At 33.7% G+C, this 22,511-nt stretch overlaps 1 protein-coding gene and 1 non-coding gene across 2 annotated transcripts in view; both read right to left on the bottom strand.

The window, feature by feature from the left end:
- Positions 1-579: 579 nt before the first annotated feature.
- Positions 580-22,511, bottom strand: part of IFT57 (intraflagellar transport 57) — a 50,384-nt gene continuing 28,452 nt past the window's right edge. Inside the window, exons 7-11 of the mRNA XM_016162464.2 lie at positions 7,173-7,244; positions 6,253-6,384; positions 4,634-4,696; positions 2,832-2,898; positions 580-1,770 (exon numbers count right to left, since the gene is read on the bottom strand). Of these exons, the coding sequence (XP_016017950.1) occupies positions 1,592-1,770; positions 2,832-2,898; positions 4,634-4,696; positions 6,253-6,384; positions 7,173-7,244 (513 nt within the window). The 3' untranslated portion in view covers positions 580-1,591. The remainder of the gene's footprint in view (positions 1,771-2,831; positions 2,899-4,633; positions 4,697-6,252; positions 6,385-7,172; positions 7,245-22,511) is intronic.
- Positions 14,247-14,319, bottom strand: TRNAI-UAU. Its single transcript has one exon. It is a non-coding gene; the product is annotated as a tRNA-Ile (tRNA).

Genomic DNA, 22,511 nt, shown 5'->3' with positions numbered 1-22,511 from the left:
AGCAGGGGCACCCAAACCAATCTGAGTAAACTGGATTATTTCAGAGAAGTAAAAATGGGCTGCTCACATTACTCATTGGAAGAGTTCTAGAATTATTGTGTGTTTGCATGAAATGAAGAGTGCACTTTGCTTCTGAGTAAAAATACATTTTATGGAGAGCTCTGATTTATCTAGAAGGGTACTCTGCATTGATTGAATTCATCAAAAAACTGCTCAGCCATGATAATACCTACGCAAATAAATTCCAGGGGAATCAATGTTGGCTTGGTGGATCAAAGTTAGGTTTCACTCTACTAGGCCCCTCGGCATGACCATAAAGGGAAAAATTTTGGACTTTTGCAAAGTGCCTAATATCACATGGTAGATTTCCCCCTCTTCTTTATAAATTAAATAAACCAGTTTATTTGCTATTGTGTTGCTCATTACCCTTTTGAATAATAGTAGTTTATATACAGATTTTCTTTGATTTAAACTTGGGAGTTTGAAGGAAAGAACAAGAGGTGTGTGTGTGCGTGTGTGTGTATTAAGAGTATATGTCTAGAAAGTAAAGGCTAGGAAAAATAATTGAGGTAAAAAATATTAGGATAAAAACGAGAACAGAATTTTATTATTTTTTGTTGTTCTATACATATAGTATTCTTATCAAAATTTACCCCGGAGCATCTTAAAAAAATAAATGTGGGCTATCTTCTGGATTGTGCAAGTTTCCCCTAGTTCTAAATTTGGTCACTCTAATATTGCTTATTCCTCCAATTTAGAAATATCCCAGTTTATTAAGTTGCTCAGTGAGATGTGTCAGTAACAATCACTAGTACCAGGAGGCTGATGTACGTGTGACTTGCTATTTCTCCTTCAGCTACAAAATGATACCTTAGTATAGCCAACATCACAGAAAAAAGTAGAACTGAGATATGTGGATACCTTTTTGTCACTACAGGAGCAGAGTCAATGTGACTGAAATATTTACTTATTTATTAGGTGGCCTTAAAAGAAAATATAAAATCATTTAAGTCATGAAATACTCATGATAAATAATAAACTTCAAATGGTAATAGGATTTGAAGTTTTTTCTTATGTTTTTTTTTTTTTTTTTTAAATGTAATTTTAGGTAACCGTAAAGCTAATGTAATGTTAGTTTGGATTTCTGAAAAGAATCCCCAGCGGCCATTAGCTACCTTTGGGTGCAGAAGCACTCACAAAGACTGCAGAGGTGGACCAAACTGAAGGGACCAGGCTTGTGGCAAAGGTCAATGTGGTGACGGTGGCAGCAGCACCTGCAGAAAGCATGGGTCATATACATTGCCTTATGCAAGGAATAAGAAGAAAAATGATCTACCGGGTGGGGCTTCAACATATGTAACAATTACTGAAAGCTTCTTTGAAAATGATAATTTTTAAATTACTTTATTAAATATATGTTCGGTTTAAAGGTTTTAATTATCTATAATCACCATGATACAATATGTGTGTGTATATAAAAATACCTTTGGACATGCTTTAAGAGGTATAATTTTTTTGAAATCTATGCAACATGAAATATAATTTGATATAAAAAAAACAACTAATCAGAAGCACAAAAAAACTGTATGTTTTAATAAGAACCCATTGCAGATTCTGGAATGATTGTTGCATGCATGTCCCTAGTCATGTTGGACTTCTCTTTCAGTTTTGATTGGAGTAATGTGTGTTCCACAACACCGATTCTAATGTCCATTTGAACTGTTTCTTGCTTCAGCTTTGTTAAGCTCTGTTTAATCTTCACCAAAGGAGCTGTGGTATAAAAATAACATGGAATAAAAATATTTATTTGGAGTATCATTGTGTTAAAAAATTGTATAACAGTTTCTTTCACTTTGCTTTATGCCAAAAATAGGGTTAAAAACACAACCAACAACTTACTGACATTTACATATTTTGCTGTGGCATTTTATACACCTGAGATTTTTAGGATGGGCAATAATACTGCATTTGAAGAACTGAGGCTGAAATTCTTGCCTTTTCTTGGGGAGAGCTGCTAAGGGAGTGTTTAAGGATGCCTTCTCTCTCTCTCTCTCTCTGTGTGTGTGTGTGTGTGTGTGTGTGTGCGCGTGTGTGTGCGCGCGCGCGCACGCGCACGTGCGTATTAGGGGCTGGCACATTTGTCTGAGGGAAAAGGGGATACAATGAGAAAAAAGAAAAATATTATCTTTGAGATATAATGGGCTCATTCAAACATACTGCAAAGCTATTACACACCTTATTGTGAAAGATCACTCAGTATATACCATTAGAAAAATCTTTCTAGAGCACAGAAGGGCCTTAGGCAATCATCACAGGGCCATGTCAAAGTAACTAGCTCATGATGGAGGATGATTACTAGAGGATTATTAATTCTTCCCTATTTGACCTCTGCCCAGTCAGGTCTACCGGGGAAGAGAGAAAAAAAAACAGAGGTCATCAGATCATTGCCTTTGCGTAATTTGGGCATACACTTAGTGCTCTTTTGTACATAAAATGGAATAATGAAGCTCATTTGATAAAAACAGAACAAAATAATTTTTAAAATTGGCACAACAAAGTGCATATTTAAATATATCCCACTCTATCTCTGAATTAATACAATATGAATATAAAAAAATCCTAAATTGAGGTAAAAAAAAAAAAAGGCTCTTCCCAGCTAATTTATAAGGAAAACAGTATACTGATTATCAGACATAATTTTGGTGCCATGTATCTCTCCTCAAATTTATTTTAAAAAGCAGCCTATTTATTAATATCATTTTGTTAAATAGATTTCTTGAAGAGATAATATTCTCTTGCTCATTTTCTCCTTAAAATGAGTGTGAGCTTACCACCATCGGTCATACTGCTTCCTTTTTCTTCCATTTCTTGCTTTACCTTTTCTAGTTCTTCTGTAACCTTTTATTGGGGGAAAAAAAAAAAGTTTCCATGAGCACTGAATTTTAATTAACATTAAAAATTTCTGAATGACGTATTAAGAAAATTAATTTAGATATAATATATACATAAAGGGATATAAAGATATTAGGAGTATTCTGGACATAATCTGAATAATAAGATAAAGTACACAGATATACAAAGCTTTTTATCTTCTAATTGTGCTCCTTGGGTTAAAACTTCACCAAATTTCTTTCTCTTTAAGTTTCTCAGGTGGTAACAGGATAGAATAAAAACATCTAAATTGTCGTTTTATATGTTAGGCACTCAAACCTCTTGCAGTTATATTACAGCATCTACCATGCCAGCCTGTAATAATGAGTTATTAATTAAAATAGTATAAAAATCCTAAAAAGATTTTGGATTTCCAAAGATATACTAGGTATCTTTCTTAATATTTAGTTTTATGAGAGAATATGCCACTGCAGGACACTAAAAATAATGTTTATACCATATGGCTATATAAGAATATTCTAATTACTCTATCCAAACCATTAACTCCAAGAGGCATAATATGCTGTCATATTCCCTCTTATCTGCACTCCACATCAAAATCAAAATTATACATCTGAATACTCAAAATTATACAAATATTATTAGCAAAATTCCAAGCTAGCATTAATTTGAATGAGAAATACTATCTTTAAAAAATTGAAAATTTTTGATATGATCTAAAACTAAGCCATAATTATTATAGCTTAATAGGTTTTATTTTTTATCATACTGGTGAGTAAAAACTTCCTTGGGAATAAAGTGCTCATCCAAGTAAAGCAAATTAATTTTTTTCGAGCACCTGAAATGTTACAACTGAGGATAACTACCTATTCCAAAAGAACTAAATGGTTCCCTGGACTCCTTTAAAGTGTTAATTTACCCAACCTAAATGAGTACTTTACTTCTATATAATGTTTTATTTGCCTAGAAGCACCACAAGATTAGAGTCTAAGTATTTCTAAAGTTATATTTTTAGTATTTTAACATAACTATTAACACTTTAAATAATATTTATAAAAGATGCTTAATTCTATTATATAAAAACATTTGTGATAATTATACCAGATTGTAATCAAAGATATTCATGGATTTTAGACTCACATTGGCAACTGATCTCACATAAGGTATTTTTTTCCCTATCAGCTCTTTAGTGAAAAATAGGATTATATATTAGGTCTTACTTCTCCAAGATGATGAAAATAAATACAACGATATAGGTAAATATTCCAGAAGTTCTCAGAAAGAAAGGGTTACAAGCTACTCACGATTTATAGACAAATACCCAGGATCACTTACAATTATTAACAACGATCAAAAACAAATATTATATCTTGTAGACTAACATTAAAATTTGTTATAGATATTTAAGCCAGTGTTTTATCTACTCTTCTAAATATCAATTATAATTATTATGTTTAAAAAAATTAAGGAAGTTATGAATTTGCGAATATTATCAGCAGGTTTTATGTTGAATTTAACAGAACAACTTCAGGCATTTTATGGAAACTAGTAGTATAAACATACATAATTGATTCATTGATAAGAAAATTAGGAATTTTCTCCTAAAGAAAAGGATTCAAAGCCACAGGAAACAATTATTGAAACAACCCATGGTTGTAGCCACACTAAAGAAAGTATCAAGGCTCTGAACAGCTGGGCCCAGCTGACAGGTGAGAAGCTGACAAGAGCACACGGTGTGTACCTCAGACAGCAGTCTTGTCCTTTCAGTCACTCCACCATTTCCTTGCTGGTATCGCTCCCTTGCCTGAGGGAGAAAACATTTTGTTTAATGACAAATTCAGCACAGAAGCAGATTACTTAAATGTGACCTCTTTGTGTTTGCAATTTCTGCATATCACTTTATGACAACCGCTCCCCTCATCTGTAAACACATTTGTGAAAGTGACATTTAACTGTGGCTATTTTATGTTCCTAATAGGCACCATGTATTTAACTGAATGAAGCACTATAAAATGATGAACTACCTTAACCTTCATATAGTAACTGTAACTCGCATGGGCATGGTGCACAATAAAAACTGTCCTCAGCCATTCTTAAACAGTTTAGGAGAGTGGCTCTTAGCTGATCTAATTTGCATGCTATGCAGAGAAAACCAGTTCTAAAAAATCAATCATAATAGAGGATCAGGATCAGCAATTAATAAGGATTAACAAACAGTATGACAGTATGGAATATACTCTTGAGAACTAATCTAACAATCAGTTTGTTATTTTGATATTTAATGTCAAAGTTTGAGACTTTGGTGGCTTTAAGTAGAAGCTTTTACAGCATTGTAAAAGTAAAAATATTCATAAGTAGATGTGTACATGAGGAAATAAACAGATAACAATAAAAAAGTGAAGATTACTTTCTGTTTGGTCTTTGAGAACTAAAAATATAGAGGTATCTCAAGTTTACTTCCATTTTTTTCTTCTAACCTTGTCTACTGAAAGAAAAATATGTCTTCGATTGCCATTTCCTAGTATGCTTACTGGTCTTCAGCATTAGGAAAGGGAGCATAAATCCCAGAGGAAAGCATTCATATCCCCATTGCTGCGACAAAGAACTGCTCCTTTCAAAGGCTGAAGATTTTACTTTTTGGTTGAGGTTCTAAAATTTTAAAAAGATTAAAAAGTTTGCTCGTTTAATTAATTAAACTGCTTGTCTTTCAAGGTGTCTTGCTTTCATATTCTTTATTATAGGGTTGTAAGCCATTATGGCAGGGATGTCTTTTCCTTCTGACACAAGTAAATTCTTCTCTCTCCTACTCATACGGTAAATTAACAGCAGACTTAGAAACAAAACTAGGTGTCCTGACATTCTGTTTCTGTCCTAAGACATGTTCCCCAAAATTATATGCCCTTATTTATTTAAATCAAATAAAGAAATGAATTTAAAGACTTCTGGGATATTATTTCTATCCCATATGAAATGGAAATAACAAGTTCTATTGCCTCACTTGGCTTCTTAAAGTGGGCAAAGAATCGATGTACAGTAAGTCCTCACTTAACGCTGTACATCGACAGGTTTTTGGAAATTATGAATTTGACTAATTTTTCCACAGTCTAACTAAAGTAAACAAGAGCTAAGTCCCTACGGCATATTACTGTATATCAATTAGCCAATATGGTAAAACTGATTTCATTATATGTCGTTCTCCTTAAAATTGTAGTTTCCAGGCTATCAACAACATTAAGTGAGGACTGACTGTACTGCTGTTTATGAAACACATTTCACAATTCTCCAATGAAAAGTGCTATGTCAAATTTACAGATTAGGTCATAAATTAGAATAAATCTCTGGATAGCATTCTTAAGTTACCTCACTCAGCTGAGCTTGAGCTGCACGATATTCCTGAACCAAGTGCTCAAGCTGATTGTTGATGTACTTTTCTCGGCTGCCAATCTTTTCCAGAGTCCTAGTAATTTCATTATGGAGTTTGTCCAAAAATCCCTAGAAATTCCATAAAAGAATTCACAAATATTTTTAAAAAATAGTTTAAAATGGGTTAAATCTCCCTCAATCCATCCCGCAAATTTTCCACCACTTGTAAAAAAGAAGATAGTATGAAATTTTCAATAGCAATAGAAGTATGCAATGAGAAATATTTTAGTCACTCTTTGGAAAATGTTAAAATAAAAAAGCACCTGGTAGCATTAGTCAATTTATTTGTTTTTATGCATATCTAAAGTGGATGTGAGTGGAATTTGCTTAAATGAAGTTCATAATTGAAGAAATAAGGGAATAACGTGACTTCCTTGTAGCACAATTCAAAGATGGCTGAATGTTCCAGTTGGAAGTGGATCATTAAACTTATAGCTCTGGCTTGGGACCTATAACTTCTCAATAGAATTATGCTTCTCTGTGGTATCCTCCAAAAGTCCTTTTTGGCAGGGGAGAAAGCCTAGAAGCTGTAGATTCTGGGCATGGTTGGCCTGGTACTCTGTTATCCCTTAGGATTCAGAGAGGAAAGACTGATGAAATGTTTCTCTCTGATATACATATATAAATATATTCCGTATCTAATATATGTCATATAATGTGTATTATAGCATTTTTATATAAAGTTACCTTTCTTAAGTTGATTTAAGTATTAGGACTGTTGAAATGTAATATGATACATTCGCTCAGTAAGCTCCTCAAAGGCAAGGACTGGGTCTTTTTTTTTTTCACATTCCCCCTTAATAGGTTTTCCACAGATGAGTAAATGTACATTGATTCATCTGAAGTAATTCAAATACCTTGGTCTCCTTTAGAGCAGACTCAATACCACTTTTATGCTGATGCATTTGGTCAACATGGATTCTCCAATCCTATAGACATAAGAGCATATAGAACAAGTAAAAATTACTACATTTCCTTCTTTCCACTCCTTTTTTAAAGTTGTATCCTTTACTTTAATTACTTTTGTTGCTGCCCTATTTCAGGTGGGAGAGTCCTATTTATAGCTTGCAATCAGATTATAAAGAAATATGTGTAGAGCACTTTAGGATAAAAGGTTCTAAATAAATGTAAATTATTTTATGTGTTCACAGAATGATGTCTGACAATTTGAATATAAATTATTCCTGCACTGCTGGTGGTTAATATTTATGACTACTCAACAAAATGAAAAAAAAAATCTAATTACTAGAAAAGAAATACTTGTTTAAGCAATAACAATTATGTTTGCCAAAAGCAACTACGGAATCAAGTCTCATATATCAAATATTAGTTCGTCCCTTGGAAATTAACCCTCTTCTTCAGTAAGATTTTGGAGTCTCTTTTATACGAAAGGAAGTCTATAATGATTATTAGAGTTCATATATTTTAAATATTGTACTCCTACTAGACTGACCTGAATTAGTGTGCATATTTGAAATCTACTCAACATTTTAATTTTCTACACGACATCTTCACAATATGTTGGTTTACATTCCTAAAGGTACCAATTTTAACACTTGAGAAATATCCATCTAAGGGAAAAAATATTCTGGTAAGGTGAAGTAAGTGGTAGAATCAGGATATTCCTCAATCACACATATCCATTTGCATACACTGTCGCTCCACTTTGCTATCTATAGTATTTTATGAAGAGAATAGTATCTTGTGAATAGTCCCCTTCTACTAAAAAGTTTTAACTTTGAAACATGGGCTAGTGACTGACCATAAAGCAAAAAAAAAATCCTTGAGTACTTCACACGTACCAATTATAAAATTATAGTAAAGCTGCAAAGAATCTCTCAAAGCATTTGGTCTCACTTTTATCATTTTACAGATAAGTAAACAGACGCCCAGTGACAGAAAAGGGAACACTGGTAGTGGTAACCTGGATCAGAAGACAAATGTACTAATTCCTACACAATTCATTTTGGCAGTATGGAGTTAATAAAAGGAACAATTGGCTACTTGGCACCAGTGAAGGTGCTAGAGTAGAGAACATGTTGGTACTTTCTTTTGTCCTCAAGCACTTTTCTATCTCACGAACAAAAGGTGTCTCAGAATATGAGAGCTGGAAAAGACCTTAAAGATCATCTATTCATCCATTTAACAGTTATCTAATGCAATGTTTTCATTTTAGAGTTGCTCAGACTGTTGACCACCTGTGACTTTGACTAGACAAATCTGGCCAGGAAACAGGTCCCTCCGACTCAGCCATCAACTCTGAAACAGAGGAGATAAGTAACTGGCTGGCTTCCTGAAACTGGGTTAAATATGGTTAAGCCTCAAAATGGACACCCGTTTAAACCCAAGCAAGTATCTTCATGAAAGGAAATGAACCTGACAAGTATCATTTTATAATTAATTTTTACAAATCATTCTATAATTAAAAATGTACTCATCCTGCCTCATTCCAAAAAGAATTTCAGAAGCTTAATAAACACTAAGTTCAAGTATTCCTATTAGTCTCTGCCTCTGCCCATATATATATATGTGTGTGTGTGTGTGTGTGTGTGTGTGTACGTATTACATATATATCACACATATGTATACATATATCTTTATACAGATTTTTATTTATTGTAACTGATATGTTTAAAATAGTTTGTATTATGCTTTTTCTACCCAGCAAATGTAAAAAGTACTTTTTTCATGTTTTGACATTCAAAGTATTTCAAGAGAAGTGAACACACCTGACTCATCTATGTGTAAGTATGATAACTCACATCGATGTTACACTCCATGGGGGAGCTGGCATTTCAGTGGAACCTTGAAGCATGAATAGCATTTCTACAGGGAGGGTGGAAGAAAACGGGTATTTTAGGCTGGGGGAGTAATAAGAACAAGAAAAAACAGGAAAATACACATGGAACAAGTAGCCGAGACTGGCAGGAATATAAAACACAAATTTCTTGGGGTTGGGTGGGGTGGAAAGGATGAATCAAGAGGAAACAAAGCTGGAGAAAGAGGTTAAATTAGACCAAGGGCTTTAATTAAGGAGTATGGATTTTATCATATGAATAATGGATAATAGCAGAGATTTTTAGTGTCAGTTTTAAAGGCAAGTTTGTGTTTTAAGAAAGTAATAGAATGAAGGGCTGATTAGAGAGGCAAGAGACTACAAAGAGGTAGGGACCAGTTAAGAAGTTGTGTAATGGTCTACATGATAGGTTAGGAGGGTTTGAATTAGAGCAGTGCTTATAAGAATGAAATGGAAAGGATGGATTCAAGGACAGTATATAGAAACAGAACTTGCGGGACCTGAGGACTGACTGAGGGAAAATGTGCAAAGCTGAAGAAGAGCCGAAGAAGAGAGAAGATGTCTTTAAGGTTTCCAGCCTTAAGAACCAGGATAGTAGTATCATGGTGTGACAGAACAGAATAGATTGTAGGGAGTCAGACATACTGAGGAATTTGGTTTTGGACTTTTTAATTTGATAAGCCACTGAAACATCTGAGTATTCTTATTGCCTTTTAAAATGGAAAACTAGTAATGATTTATAAATATGTCATGCACATCTGAATGTTTGTTTTATTAAAATATTCAAGAGAGACACATTTTCTGATGTACAGTTTTAAAAGAAGCCTTACAAGTGTTCTTACCCTTTAACCCAGCAACTTCACATCTAGAAATTATTCTAAGGAATTATATATAAACATAAAGATTAATGTGTAAGTTCTTTGTAAAAGTAAACTAGCAGGAAATTCTCTAAATATTTAACAGCAGAGGACAGTTAAATAAAAAACTAATTTTGCAATATTCACCACTAAAAATAATTCAGTATACCATTTTTATAAAGAGCTAAACACAACGATACACTGTTTGGAGATAGGAATGTGAAAACCTGAAAAAAAAAAGCTAATGACAACATACCAACTTGCCCATGGGTGAGAAGGGGAGGCAGCAGCAGAACACATAGGTAACTTCAAGGGTGTTGTAATGGTCTGCTTCTCAAGTTAGGTAGTGCAGTGGGTTTGTGTTTGCTTTATTATTGGGCTTCATAATTATATATATTGCATATTTTATTAATATTGCATATTAAAATGTTAAATTCATGTTTTCAAAAAATATTTAACAATCGGCAAAAATGCATGCGAACAGCATATAGTAAAGTGGAAAAACATTCCCCAAAATATATCCATTAGGTGGCCAATTTAGTAAAAATTAGTGTTTGTGTATATTTGTATGTCACTCTATGTGTGCATGAAGACAAGGATTTGAATACTGGTGTTTTAAATTTCTTCTTTATCCTTCTAAAATTTTCCAAATTTCTTACAAGAGAATTTTATAACTTTAATTGGAAGGGGAAAAAAAGTCAACAATCTTCTGGATGCCCAAGCAGTTCTTGAAAGGGGTTTAATAGGGATTTTATAAAAGGAGGTTTAATATAGTTTTTAAAAAGCTATATAATAGAAAATATATGTGATTATACTTATAATATTTTAAAAACATGTATATAAAAAGGCAAAATACATAGCTTTTAAAAAATTACAATTGAGATGGTTAAAAACTTTATAAAGGTTTGTAGTAAGAATGAATGGGTTTTAATGATATATGAAGACTTGATCTTCCAAATAAGAAATAGTAAAGAAACTGTTCAACAATGACAACAAATCTTACATTTGTAGAGAATCCATTAGGTTACAACACACTTTTATATATCCCTCCTTATCTGATACTCACAAAGGTTTAGATCACTAAGTAGGTATTTTCATCCTTTCTTTTTCACCTCTACCCTTATCTCCTGTGATTTGCTGGCTGGCTCTGGGAGGAATATATAATTCCCTGCTACACTGGTGCTGGCCTTGGCCATGTGATTCTCTTTGACCAGTGGAATGATGGTGGACCTGGTCCATGCTAGGACAATATAGAAACTGTAAGAGGCATCCACCAGCTCTCCTGCCCTTTCTTTCAGCCATAATAATAGGCATGGCCGACATAAGGGTGTCCTTTCAGTCTGGGTCTGGGAATAAGAAACATGGAACACAGCTGGAGTAGAGCTGCAGCTGAGCTACATATCAGCAGACACGTGTCTTGAGTGAAAATAATGTGTTATTATTGTAAACTACTGTGAGTTAGGGGTTATTTGTGACACACAAAAACTGACTATATATGTATATTTTATAGGAGAAAAACCAAGAATCAGATAGGTTAAATGACCTTTCCAAAGTTTTGTGTCTGAAAAATCGAAAGTACTCCCAAGCTAGTGTATTTTCCACATACTATATGCTGCTTTTCTTTGTGATAAAATAAATTACCAAAAGGAAATCTATGGCAAATCAAGAATTCTTTTTGTTATCTATCAAGTGAGACCTCATTGGCCACTGGAGTTTACTGGTTACCAATTCCAAAGTGCTCTAAGTATGTCCAATAAGCACCATTCCTCCTCTCTATGGAAATGAGAAGACTAATAATGATACAGAATATCATTTCTTTAGACTTTCTACTTCCAAAACTCTTTCATATAAAATCTCATATATAATTATCCTCGTCACTAGTGAGGTAGCTTGCAAAGGTATTATAACGATAACCCCCTCCCCACTCCAAATTCTTTAGACCCAAATTATATAGCTCCCTTTTCAAAAATTGGAGAACTGTGATGATTTATCTGCAGATGGTGATTCACAGCATACCATAAAATCCAAATGTATGAAATTTAGTTTCAGCTGTTAAGGTGATGGCAACACTATGCAGCTCTTCGGGTTTTAGTTCAATGAACAACACCTGGCCGATTTCCCTTGCATATACAGAGACATTTTGTTTCTTTATCTAGGTCATCAATGCAAGGCTCAAAGCTCCTCTCTGAATCTGCAGGAAGAGACTGAAACATGAGCTAGGGATGGCAAATGGGACATATATCTGTGTATACATTTTACTAATTTACAGCCTGTAAAATGTCAAACTGTCAGTGTTATTCTCCCAAGTTTGAGCTTCTTTATGTGTGGAGAGATGGAGTACCAAAGGACTCTTGATAGAAAAAAGATGCCTTTGTGTGTACTGGGACATTTCTTCATGGGCTCAGAAGTCCATACCAGAGCACAACAGACTCTAGCAATTCCTGGGTCTATTGGCCCCTTTCACTCTAGCCCCCAAGAGCAGGAGCAGGGTCCCAAGGCTCTCACGTGTCTTGAATTGTTTATATCACAAAAATGTTACTTCTGCCATCTATCCTATTTTTCTTCTCTATTCTTAATGCTTCTCCTTCAATTCTGTTATGAATACGTAATAGAATCTTAATTCAAAGTTTTGTTTTTACAATCTTTGTTAGCGACTACAAAAATATTTACAAGGGTTTTTATGGGCTTCCTTCATTTAAGGTGCCTAACCCCATTTCTTTCCTTAGGTCTTGTATCAACTATGAATTCACTTTCTTTAAAGATTTTCGAGATCACTCTGGGGAGGAAATCACTCTGGGGAGGAAATCCTGTACCCCTATTTTGTAGACTAGCCAACAAATTGAGGTTCTGTGATTTTTCCACTGTCAGTCACAAAATAAATAGGAAACCCAGTGCTTTTTCTCTCACAGATTTTCCATTACACAAGCTGCCTCGTTCTTTTACCTACTTTGTCACCAAGTTTCAATAAGGAGCATGAGAAACTGACAACTCCTAAATTCAAGTTTGCACATTGAATAAATGTTTCTTAGCTTGGCTGTTTTGCTAAAGCATAGATATACTACAGGAGGTTTGCCATGTCTAATCTTCTGTGGATGAACAATCTGGATAGTCAACCTTGTTAGAATAATCTCTAAAACAAGTATATGTAAGTTCCAAAGAAGGATCTACATATGAGGACTCTCCTATAAATAATATGCATGAGCTTTAAGTACATACTTTTTGTGATATCTATTTTGGCTACCAGAAACCTTTTCTAGTTCCTGCCTTGGTTATAGAGTAGTCCTCCAATAGTTACATCCATTCTGAGATCTTTTTAAGTCTGATAACAACTTCAGTATTATTTTCAGGAATGCTTAGTATATATTAGGCACTAAGCTAAGAAGCGCTTTCCATATATCATCATATAATTTTCTTAAAAACTATACTAAGATGAGGAATTGACCTACTTTTAAGTAGACTGTCCAGGTTCACAAAGGCAAAACTATGGTAGAGCCCAAAATTGCTATATCATACCATTTCCCCAATGAAATGTAGCAAAATGTAATTAAAAATTTTAAGGGAGTGATGGTTAAAGGAACACTTTAGTTTTACCTGTAATATTTGCATTTTTACAACAATGTATTTATATATCGATTATGTAATGAAAAAATGAATTTAAAATATTTTAAGATAAACATATATAATTAAAAACTTTCTCAAAAAAAATAGCTGGATCCTGATAGTGTAATCAGTGAATTTTTCCAAACATTTAAGAAAGAAATAATAACTTTATATAAACTCTAACAGAGAACAGAAAGAAAGGGAGTATGCTAACTTGTTTTATAAGGCCCTCATAGCATTACACTGAAACTTGACAAAGACATCTAAAAAACAAGAATTATGGATCAATATTTTTTGCAAACATAGATATAAAAATCCTTAATAAAATATCAACAAATTGAGTTCAATAAAATATAAAGGCTAAATGTAAGGTTACTCAAAATGTAACCTTACATTTATTACAAAATGTAAGGTTACTCAAAAATCAATCAATATAATCCACCATGGAAAGTGAGAAAAAAGGAGGTAAATCATACGATCACCTCAATAGGTAAAGAAAGTCATTTGAAAAATTTTCCTTTTTTAAAAAAATTTTATTATTTATTATTATTTATGCCTACTGCACCTAGTCATCCTAGGTCATCTCCTTTTCAAGTACTAACCAGGCCTGATTCTGCTTAGCTTCCAAGACAGACATCAAGCTTGTTCAGGGTGGGATGACTGTAGACTATGGACCATGGCTCCACTGGGGCGTGAACCCATGACCTTCTGCATATAAAGCAGACGTGCTAACCACTACACTATGGAACCACATCATTTGGAAAATTTAACATCCATTCATAATAATAACTTAGCAAACTATGAACAAAAGGGAGGTTACTGAATCTATCAAAGAATAGTTATAAAAGTGATAAAACTAACATCATAATTAATGGTAAAACTGAAATTCTGAAAGCTTTTCCCCTTGCTAATGCCATTTATATCCAGCACAGACTTCCAAACCAGTATATCAGATAAGATAAAGAAATAATAAAAGGAATAAAGCTTATAGAGAAATTGATGTTATTTGCAGATAATATAATTATACAAACAAAAAATGCAATAGAATCCAAAGGTCTATGGTTAGAATGAATACGTGAATTTAGCAAATTTGCTGGAGATGTGTGTATGTACACACACACACACACACATGCACACGCACACACACAGAACTGTATTTTTATATTTAAGCAACAAATAAACAGAAAATAAAATCTAAAAGTATCATATTGAATAGCATCAAAATACAACAAATAGACCAATGTAATAAAAGTGTCCAGATACGGACTCACACATACATTCTTGCTTTTTATGACAAAATAGTGCACTGGTGAAAGGATCATCTTTTTGATAAACTGGGTCAGTTTCATATACATATGAAAACCAAATAAACTTTAAGTTCTACCTCATTCCATATATAAAAATCAATACTAGATGGATTGTAAATCTCAATGCAAAAAGCAAAACAATAAAGATTCAAAAAGAAAACATAGGAGAATATATTCATAACATTGGGGTAAAGAAAGATTCTTAAATAAAACATATATATTAGCAATACTCCCCCCTAAAAAAGATTATTTTGAGTACGTTAAAATTAAGCCAATGTTTATCATAATATACCAATAAGAGTGAAAAGAGAAGTTAATGAGTAAATATTTACAATACATATATCAGGATATACAAAGAACTTCTATAATCAAAAGAAAAAGCGGATTAACTCAGTAGCAAAAGAGGATATCCAAATGCCAAATAAACATATGGAGAGGGGCTCAATTTCACTGGTAATCAGGGAAATGCGAATTAAAATGACAATGAAATGTCACAACATATCTACTATGATGACTAAAAAAACAATACTGAATGTTAATAAAGATGCGGAGTAAATGGAACTTTCAAACACTTTTGGGAGGAGTATAAATTTGTATAAATATTTTCGAAAACTATTTGGCAGGGTCTGCTAAAGCTGAACATACATACATTATGACCTAGCAATTCCACTCTTTGTAGAAATTCCAGTAGAAATGTGCACATATGTTTACCAAAAGATACATACAAGAATTTTCAAAGCAGCATTATTTATAATAGCCCCAAACTTTATAGAAACGACTCCCATAAGCCCAGATGTGGGCTACGCTGGAAGGATATGCATGACCTTGGGTTAAGCAGCTCTCTGCCACTGTAGAAACAAAGCTGGAGGTTGTCTACTAACCTGACCATAGTCTTTGTGGCTAGACAGCAAGTCTTTGCTTATAAAGGGATCTGAAGAGTTCATCTCTGTTTCAACCACAGGGAGAGAAACTTAGTAATTCAAATTATAATTGTAGCTGCAGTGGTAGAGAGGTAGTGCCAAAAGTGAGCTGCAGTCCAAGAGTGATCGCTCTCAAGATTTCAATATGGAACACTAATGTTCCTCTGACATGCTTAATACCCATCCTACCCATGGGTGGGTCAATAATACAATTCTTTGGAAATGTGAGGGCAGGGAATCAGGTTAGGTGGGAGAAGCAGAGAAGACAACTTGATAGGAGTTGTGTATGCCTAAGGTCACTAGCAAATATTTTTGGGACAGGTTGATAATTTATGCTGCTTTTTGCAAAGATGTGAGTGGCACACGTTTTCCTCCTCCACAAGGTCACTCCATTTCCTAGTAACAGAGCGTTATCTGTATTCTCTTTCTGCCACTTCCCACAAGCAGTTTTGTAATCTCTTCTTTTGTTAATTTTCATCTCCATTACTGCTCACATTTGTGCATGTATTTGTGTGTGTGTTTGTGTGTGAGAGAAAGAGAGTGAGATGTCCATTAAATTAAATAACTTTTTCATGAGATTGAATTACTTTCTTAATGAAAAATGCCTATCAGGTTGTGGAATAATTACAGATTGTGGTTTCCCTGAATTTTTAAATGGGACATTTATCTTTTATTGCCAGCAGGTTAAAGTCTTCTGCAGCACACCCTTGTAGTGTGAAAGCATGATTTTTCTTTATAAGCATTCAAAGAACTAAACATACGACTTAAGAAAAGTTGAGTAAGTGTATGTGGTGTGTGTTATATGCGTATTTATTGCAGGAGGTGCAGGAATCATGATTACTGGAAATATGTGTTTTCTCAAGAAAGTTCTTGCTTTCTAGATATTCCTCTTGTAGGAAAAAAGAAGACAGTATGCATAGAGGGTAAGCAAAAGCTCTCATAACAATCACAGTGTTCTTACACTTGTTTGTAACTGAACTGAGAATGGAGATCCATAATTTCCAAATAAAATACTTTGTTAAATAATTATATTTCTAAGATGTGGTGACTACCTTTACTGACTACCACCTGTTACTAAAGCATTTTCATACATTTACTCAAACTTATTCATGCTTACTCCAACCACATCCCTTTTATATGACCACAAATCTTCTGAATGAGGGCTTCCAGACTTTAGATAAAGAGTTACAAGCCCGGATTTGGCAACACAGACAGGGAACGACTGGGGCCCCTCCTTCTGAGAATGCAGGAATACTCTTAGGCCAAATCAGGATATAGTTATTCCATAGGATATTGAATAACCATGGTGGATAGTTGGAACGGATGACTTTGACAGTCTCTCAACTTCAAGAATCTACTAATCAAAACTTTGATCTCATATTCAAAAAACAAATAAAAACTGAAAAAATAAGTAAAGTCATCTGCATATTTGAAAAGCCAAAAAACACAAAATTGTTACGTTGGCATAAGGAAACAATCAAATATAATGGAATAAAGACTATGAGAGTAAAATTTGTCCAAATACTAAGAAATCTGTAATAAAACACAGTGATAGTGAGAACTACTCTAATATCATTGATCGGAAAAATGAATCAAGCCAATTAAAAAGTATATTTTATAGGGAAGTCCACAAGACAAATTGTTTTTGCTTCAATTCACATTTTCTATTAGGTAATTTAAAAGAAACATTAAATCATACTTTGCAATAATGAAATATTTAGGTAGTCTAGAAATTTTAATTATAATCAATATGTATTAATTCATTGCTCTCAATCACAAATGTCTGTTTGAGGTATATTTGCCGTGAGGCATCAGTAACTTCCCACTGCAGTACATATATAACATGCAATCTTTATTGGTTATTTCCTTAAAATTTGCTACCACTGTTGATGCTCTTTAGTTGGAGCTGATCATAATCTCTGAAGCACAAACACTTGTTCTCCTATTTCCACTGGTCATAAATGAAACCTTTCTCTGATCCAGGTGAAACATTTATCACACTTAAGGTAAATAGGAAGGAAGGCATCATCAACTATCTTGAAATACAGAGTATCCTAAATGTTCAACAAAACTGACAGAAACAGCTAAAAATGTTTTCCAGTTTCTTAAGGATGGCTGGGGTTTTCTCCACCCCTTTGCAGTATTTTTCATGTACAATTTTAAGCATAGTATTCTTTCCCCAAACCCTGATTTGTCCATGACCCACATGCCACAAAGGTAAAAAAAAACAGTTGATCTTGCGAATACAACTTTAAGTCCACAAAATAACACTGTATTTTTAAAATAATACAAAAATCCAAAACAAATTTTTTTTGTGCAGTCTCCTTTAAAGAAAACTTGCTTGTACAAGTCCATCAGTGAATATTTTCCCTCATTCTCTGAGAGATGTGGCAGTTGAGTAATCATGCAGACTGCTCTAAAAATGCATGTCTAGTTAATTTAGGCAGTTTATTTTGATAGCATTCACCTCTTTTTGATTATAGCAGGTGTTTCAAGGATAAATTTGTTGAAAATTGTATTTTGTTTAAACAACAGCAGCATGTACATTTATGGCCTTACTATATCAAAAAGCATTTATTGCCTGGAAGCAATAGATACAATTACAAACATTTATGACAGTAATTGGAGCTATTACTCCTGCATGGAGCCTCATGGAGACCAACTTATTGCCACCTGTATTTACATGTGTTACTGGTAATTGTAAAAGCTGATTTTTAAAAATCTGGTGCCTTATTTTTTTTTAATTATGTGAATATTTTTTGACAAAAGGTCTACCAAAAAACTATGAGAATTATAAATGTAGTTTCTCCATTATTCATTTAACCAGCAGAATCTCATTTTAATGACTAATATATACATAAAATGTATTCCTGTATTCTAGCCTACAGAATATATTATACTTTTTTGCTCATAGATACAAGAATCCTATCAATATAGCCTATCCAATAACCAAAGTTCAAGTCTTAAGAAATGTGCTTTATTCCCAACTATAACAATTTATAAATCCTTACAGGTCAGAAATATTTAGAAAGCTAAATTTTATTAACACTTCTTACACTGAATCCAAACACAAAGCAAGTTACTCTCTCTATTGCTCTGAAATGAGAAAAATGCCCTCTATTGTTTCCAGATACAGATTTGTCTACAACAGTAAAAAGAAAAAACCTATCACTGTACACATCTCAGGATTTGGCTTCCAATTTGAAGAGACTTAGATCTAATACAGCAATTCTGTGGTCCCTCCAGGTTCATTTAAATGAAATTCCATCTGCTGATTAATGAAGGCCTTTCTCCTCCCTCTTAGGTTTTAGCTCTCAAAGTGACTAGAAAGCCCAAAGGCTCAAGACTATTGCAATGATTCCATCCTTAGCGGGACACTTCCCAAAAGGTTTCCTGCTGTGAATCACCTAAGGCAACACCCCTATGGTTTATTTATGTTAAAACAAAATTGCTTGAAGTTGAAATTTAAAGTTTAAGGTTCTTTTTACAATTGCAGCCAGAGAAAGTCAGACACTGAAGAATAAGGATGTAAAAAAAAACAGTTCAGTGAATCAAAGGCTTGAAATAATTAGAAACACATGCTTCCAAAGCTTAAAAAAAAATTTCTATCAAAACCCCTTATAATGGACCTAAAGATTTACATAATGACTAGAGACTTTTTGGTGAAATGAAGGCGGTACCTAGCTAACTATCTTTTATAATAATAAAGCAGGAAACATTTAATTATAATTTGGGGAAAAAATCTATTTAAGTTATTAATCAAAATTTTAATTACAATATCCACAGGGTATTAAAGCATGATAGAACATTCGTTCATTGCATTAAATACCTAATATTATTATAATATACAACCTTTTAGAAATAAATAATGACTGAAGAAAAGGGTCTATGTAAAGTTTAGCTGAAAACTGATTTCACACTTTCTACTCATTTCTTGGGAAGAGGAATAAATATTATTAATGTTTACTTGGTTTCTATTATGGTAAAAACCCTTGAAATGAAAAAAAATTCTTCTGGTAAAGACTAATAAGATTGATCATTTTAACAAGTCATTTTCCCTCGGTTAAATGAATGAAGTTGAGAGACTGAATACAGTCGTGTGTTTGCTTAATGACAGGGATATGCGCTAATAAATGTGTTGTTACAGGATATCGTCTTTGTGCAAACATCATAGTATACTTATACAAACCTAGATGGTACAGCCTACTACACACCTAGGCTATATGGTATGGACTATTGCTCCTAGGTTACAAGCCTGTATGCATGGTATTTGTGTCATATCTAAACAGGAAAGGTACAGTAAAAATATGGTATAAAAGATAAAAAAAGGTACACCTGTATAGTGCCTTTACCATGAATGGACCCTGCAGGACTGGAAGTTGCTCTGGTTTAGTCAATGAGTGAGTGATGAGTGACTGTGAAGGCCCAGGACATTACTGTCCACCATTGTAGACTTTATGAACACTGTACACTTAAGCTACACTAAATTTATAAAACAATATGAGATTAAATCAAGAAAAGAGAAAATGATGCAATTAAGACAGGCAGTAAACAAGATGTATGAGGCTGCTGCTCGTGTTAAAAACATACCGTTTTTCTTTATTTATAAAAAATTAACCTTAGCTTATTGTAACTTTTTAAACTTTAATTATTTAACTTTTCAACTTCTGTAATAACACTTAGCTTAAAACACAAACACATTGTACAGCTATCAAAATTTCTTTATAAAAATCCTTACTGTATAAGCTTCTTTGTTTTAAAAAACATACACATCAGCCTAGGCCTATACACAGGGTCAGGATCATCAGTATCACTGTCTTACACCTTCTCATCTTGCCCCACTGGAAGGTTTTTAGGGGCGGTAAACACATGGAGCTGTCATCTCCTATGACAACAGTGTGTCTTTTGGAATACTTTCTGAAGGAACTGCCTGAGGCTCTTCTTGAGGAGGTGTCACTCTTTCACAAATAAATCCATGGTGGTTTGCTTTGTTTCTTTTTTTTCAACATATATTTGTTTGTAAGAAGATAATGAACAATGAGCATTCCTCTCTATTAGTGACAGCTATGATGTCACCAGGTGATAGGAATTTTTCAGCTCTATTATAATCTTATGCAACCACCATTGTGTATGTAATCCATCATTTACTGAAACATCATCATGTGGCACGTGACTGTATACAAATGAACAACAGATAATGGCCAGACCATTAAACAAAATAGAATTCTGACCCACGATCTGCAGCAACTAGTCCAGGAAGCCAAACTCTAGCAATGGGCTCCAAATGGTCAGGATTTAATAACTGTCAGCTTCCCCATTTCTTCTGTCCCTCCACTATCACTTCCAATGTAGAACAAATCAGACAAAGCCAAATATCCTCTTCTGACCGAACACATAGGTGGTCCTGCTTCTAAGATAGACCACATCTAATGTCCAGTCATATCTAAACATATCTGAAGCCTTCCCTTTTTTCCCCACTATAAATCTTTTAAGTTCTCCTGCCTGCCTTTGAGTCTCTGGCAAATGTAAGTGATGGCGGCTAGCTACAAGTAGCCTTTGCTTGTTCTCATTTAAGTGGTCTCCAATTATTTCCACAGAGTCAAATAAAGGTTTCCTTTTTATAGTAAAAAAAATAAAATAAATGTAGAGAATAACTTTCTTCAAGAAACAGTATTAAGTATTTATTTATACAAAATTAATCAAAAATACAAAAAATGAAATCTATGACTATCTATCTACATTTTCTATTACTCTAGGAAAATAGGACATGCAGAATTCCTTGGCAGCTCTGTTTCAACTACTATTATTATTCAAATTAGGAACTGTTAACTGATTCACTTAAAAGTTAAAGTAAAATACTATTATGGAGTTTAAAATATTTCAATCATTACCCTTTGATAATTGTCAGGACTCTGTAGAAGAGACCTTCTCAGAAGCTGAAAAAAGGTAATAGCAGATACAGCCGGCAGGCTGGTTTGACTGTATACTCTTGCAGCAACGAGTAATTAGATAACATTTCTAAATCTAATTTTCTTTTAATCTTAATTTGTGCTTCCTGTTCTCCGCGTTTTGCCTTTCAACTGGACTTCCACCTTCAGCAACTGCTTGTTTCTCTAAACGACTCATTCGCAGACTCCATTTCTTGCAATTGGTCTGTGTCCTCAGATATTAACAGTCCATATGCTTGCCTGTATTCTAACGACCAACTCTTGCATGACTCTGTCCTGTCATTCCTCCACCAAGATCCTAGACCTTGTGCTTTGACCCCAAACTGCTGAGCTTGGCCAAGCCATCTCTGCTACCTGGCACTCAGTTGGACACTGATGGTAGTTTTCAAGCACTATGAACAGCCAACTAAAGTTTTGGTTTATAATTTTTAAAAATGTGTGAAAATGGTCATGGTGTTTTGTTAAAAAATGTATAATCTCAACTGTATATATGTAAGTACACAGAAACAATGGTCAAAATAGTTTAAGTAATTCTTCTGGCATAATTCTAAGTGCTTCAGATATAGTAAATAATTTAATCCTTTTAATAACCCTTTGAGGTAGGTTTTATAATGAACTTCATTTTATATAGGAGGAAACTGAGGTACAGAGTGGTACAGGGTGCAATAGCTAATAAGTGTTAAAGCTAGGATTTGTGTTTAAGCAAAGAGGATTCAAAATTAGTGCTTTAAATCAGTATGCTATATTGTCAAACAGGTAAGAGCCTG

This window comes from Rousettus aegyptiacus, unplaced genomic scaffold (genome assembly GCF_014176215.1).
Source record: "Rousettus aegyptiacus isolate mRouAeg1 unplaced genomic scaffold, mRouAeg1.p scaffold_m13_p_4, whole genome shotgun sequence".
NCBI classification, from domain to species: Eukaryota; Metazoa; Chordata; class Mammalia; order Chiroptera; family Pteropodidae; genus Rousettus; species Rousettus aegyptiacus.
The sequence above is the reverse complement of the archived record's forward strand: the minus strand, read 5'-3'. Positions and strand labels throughout refer to the sequence as shown.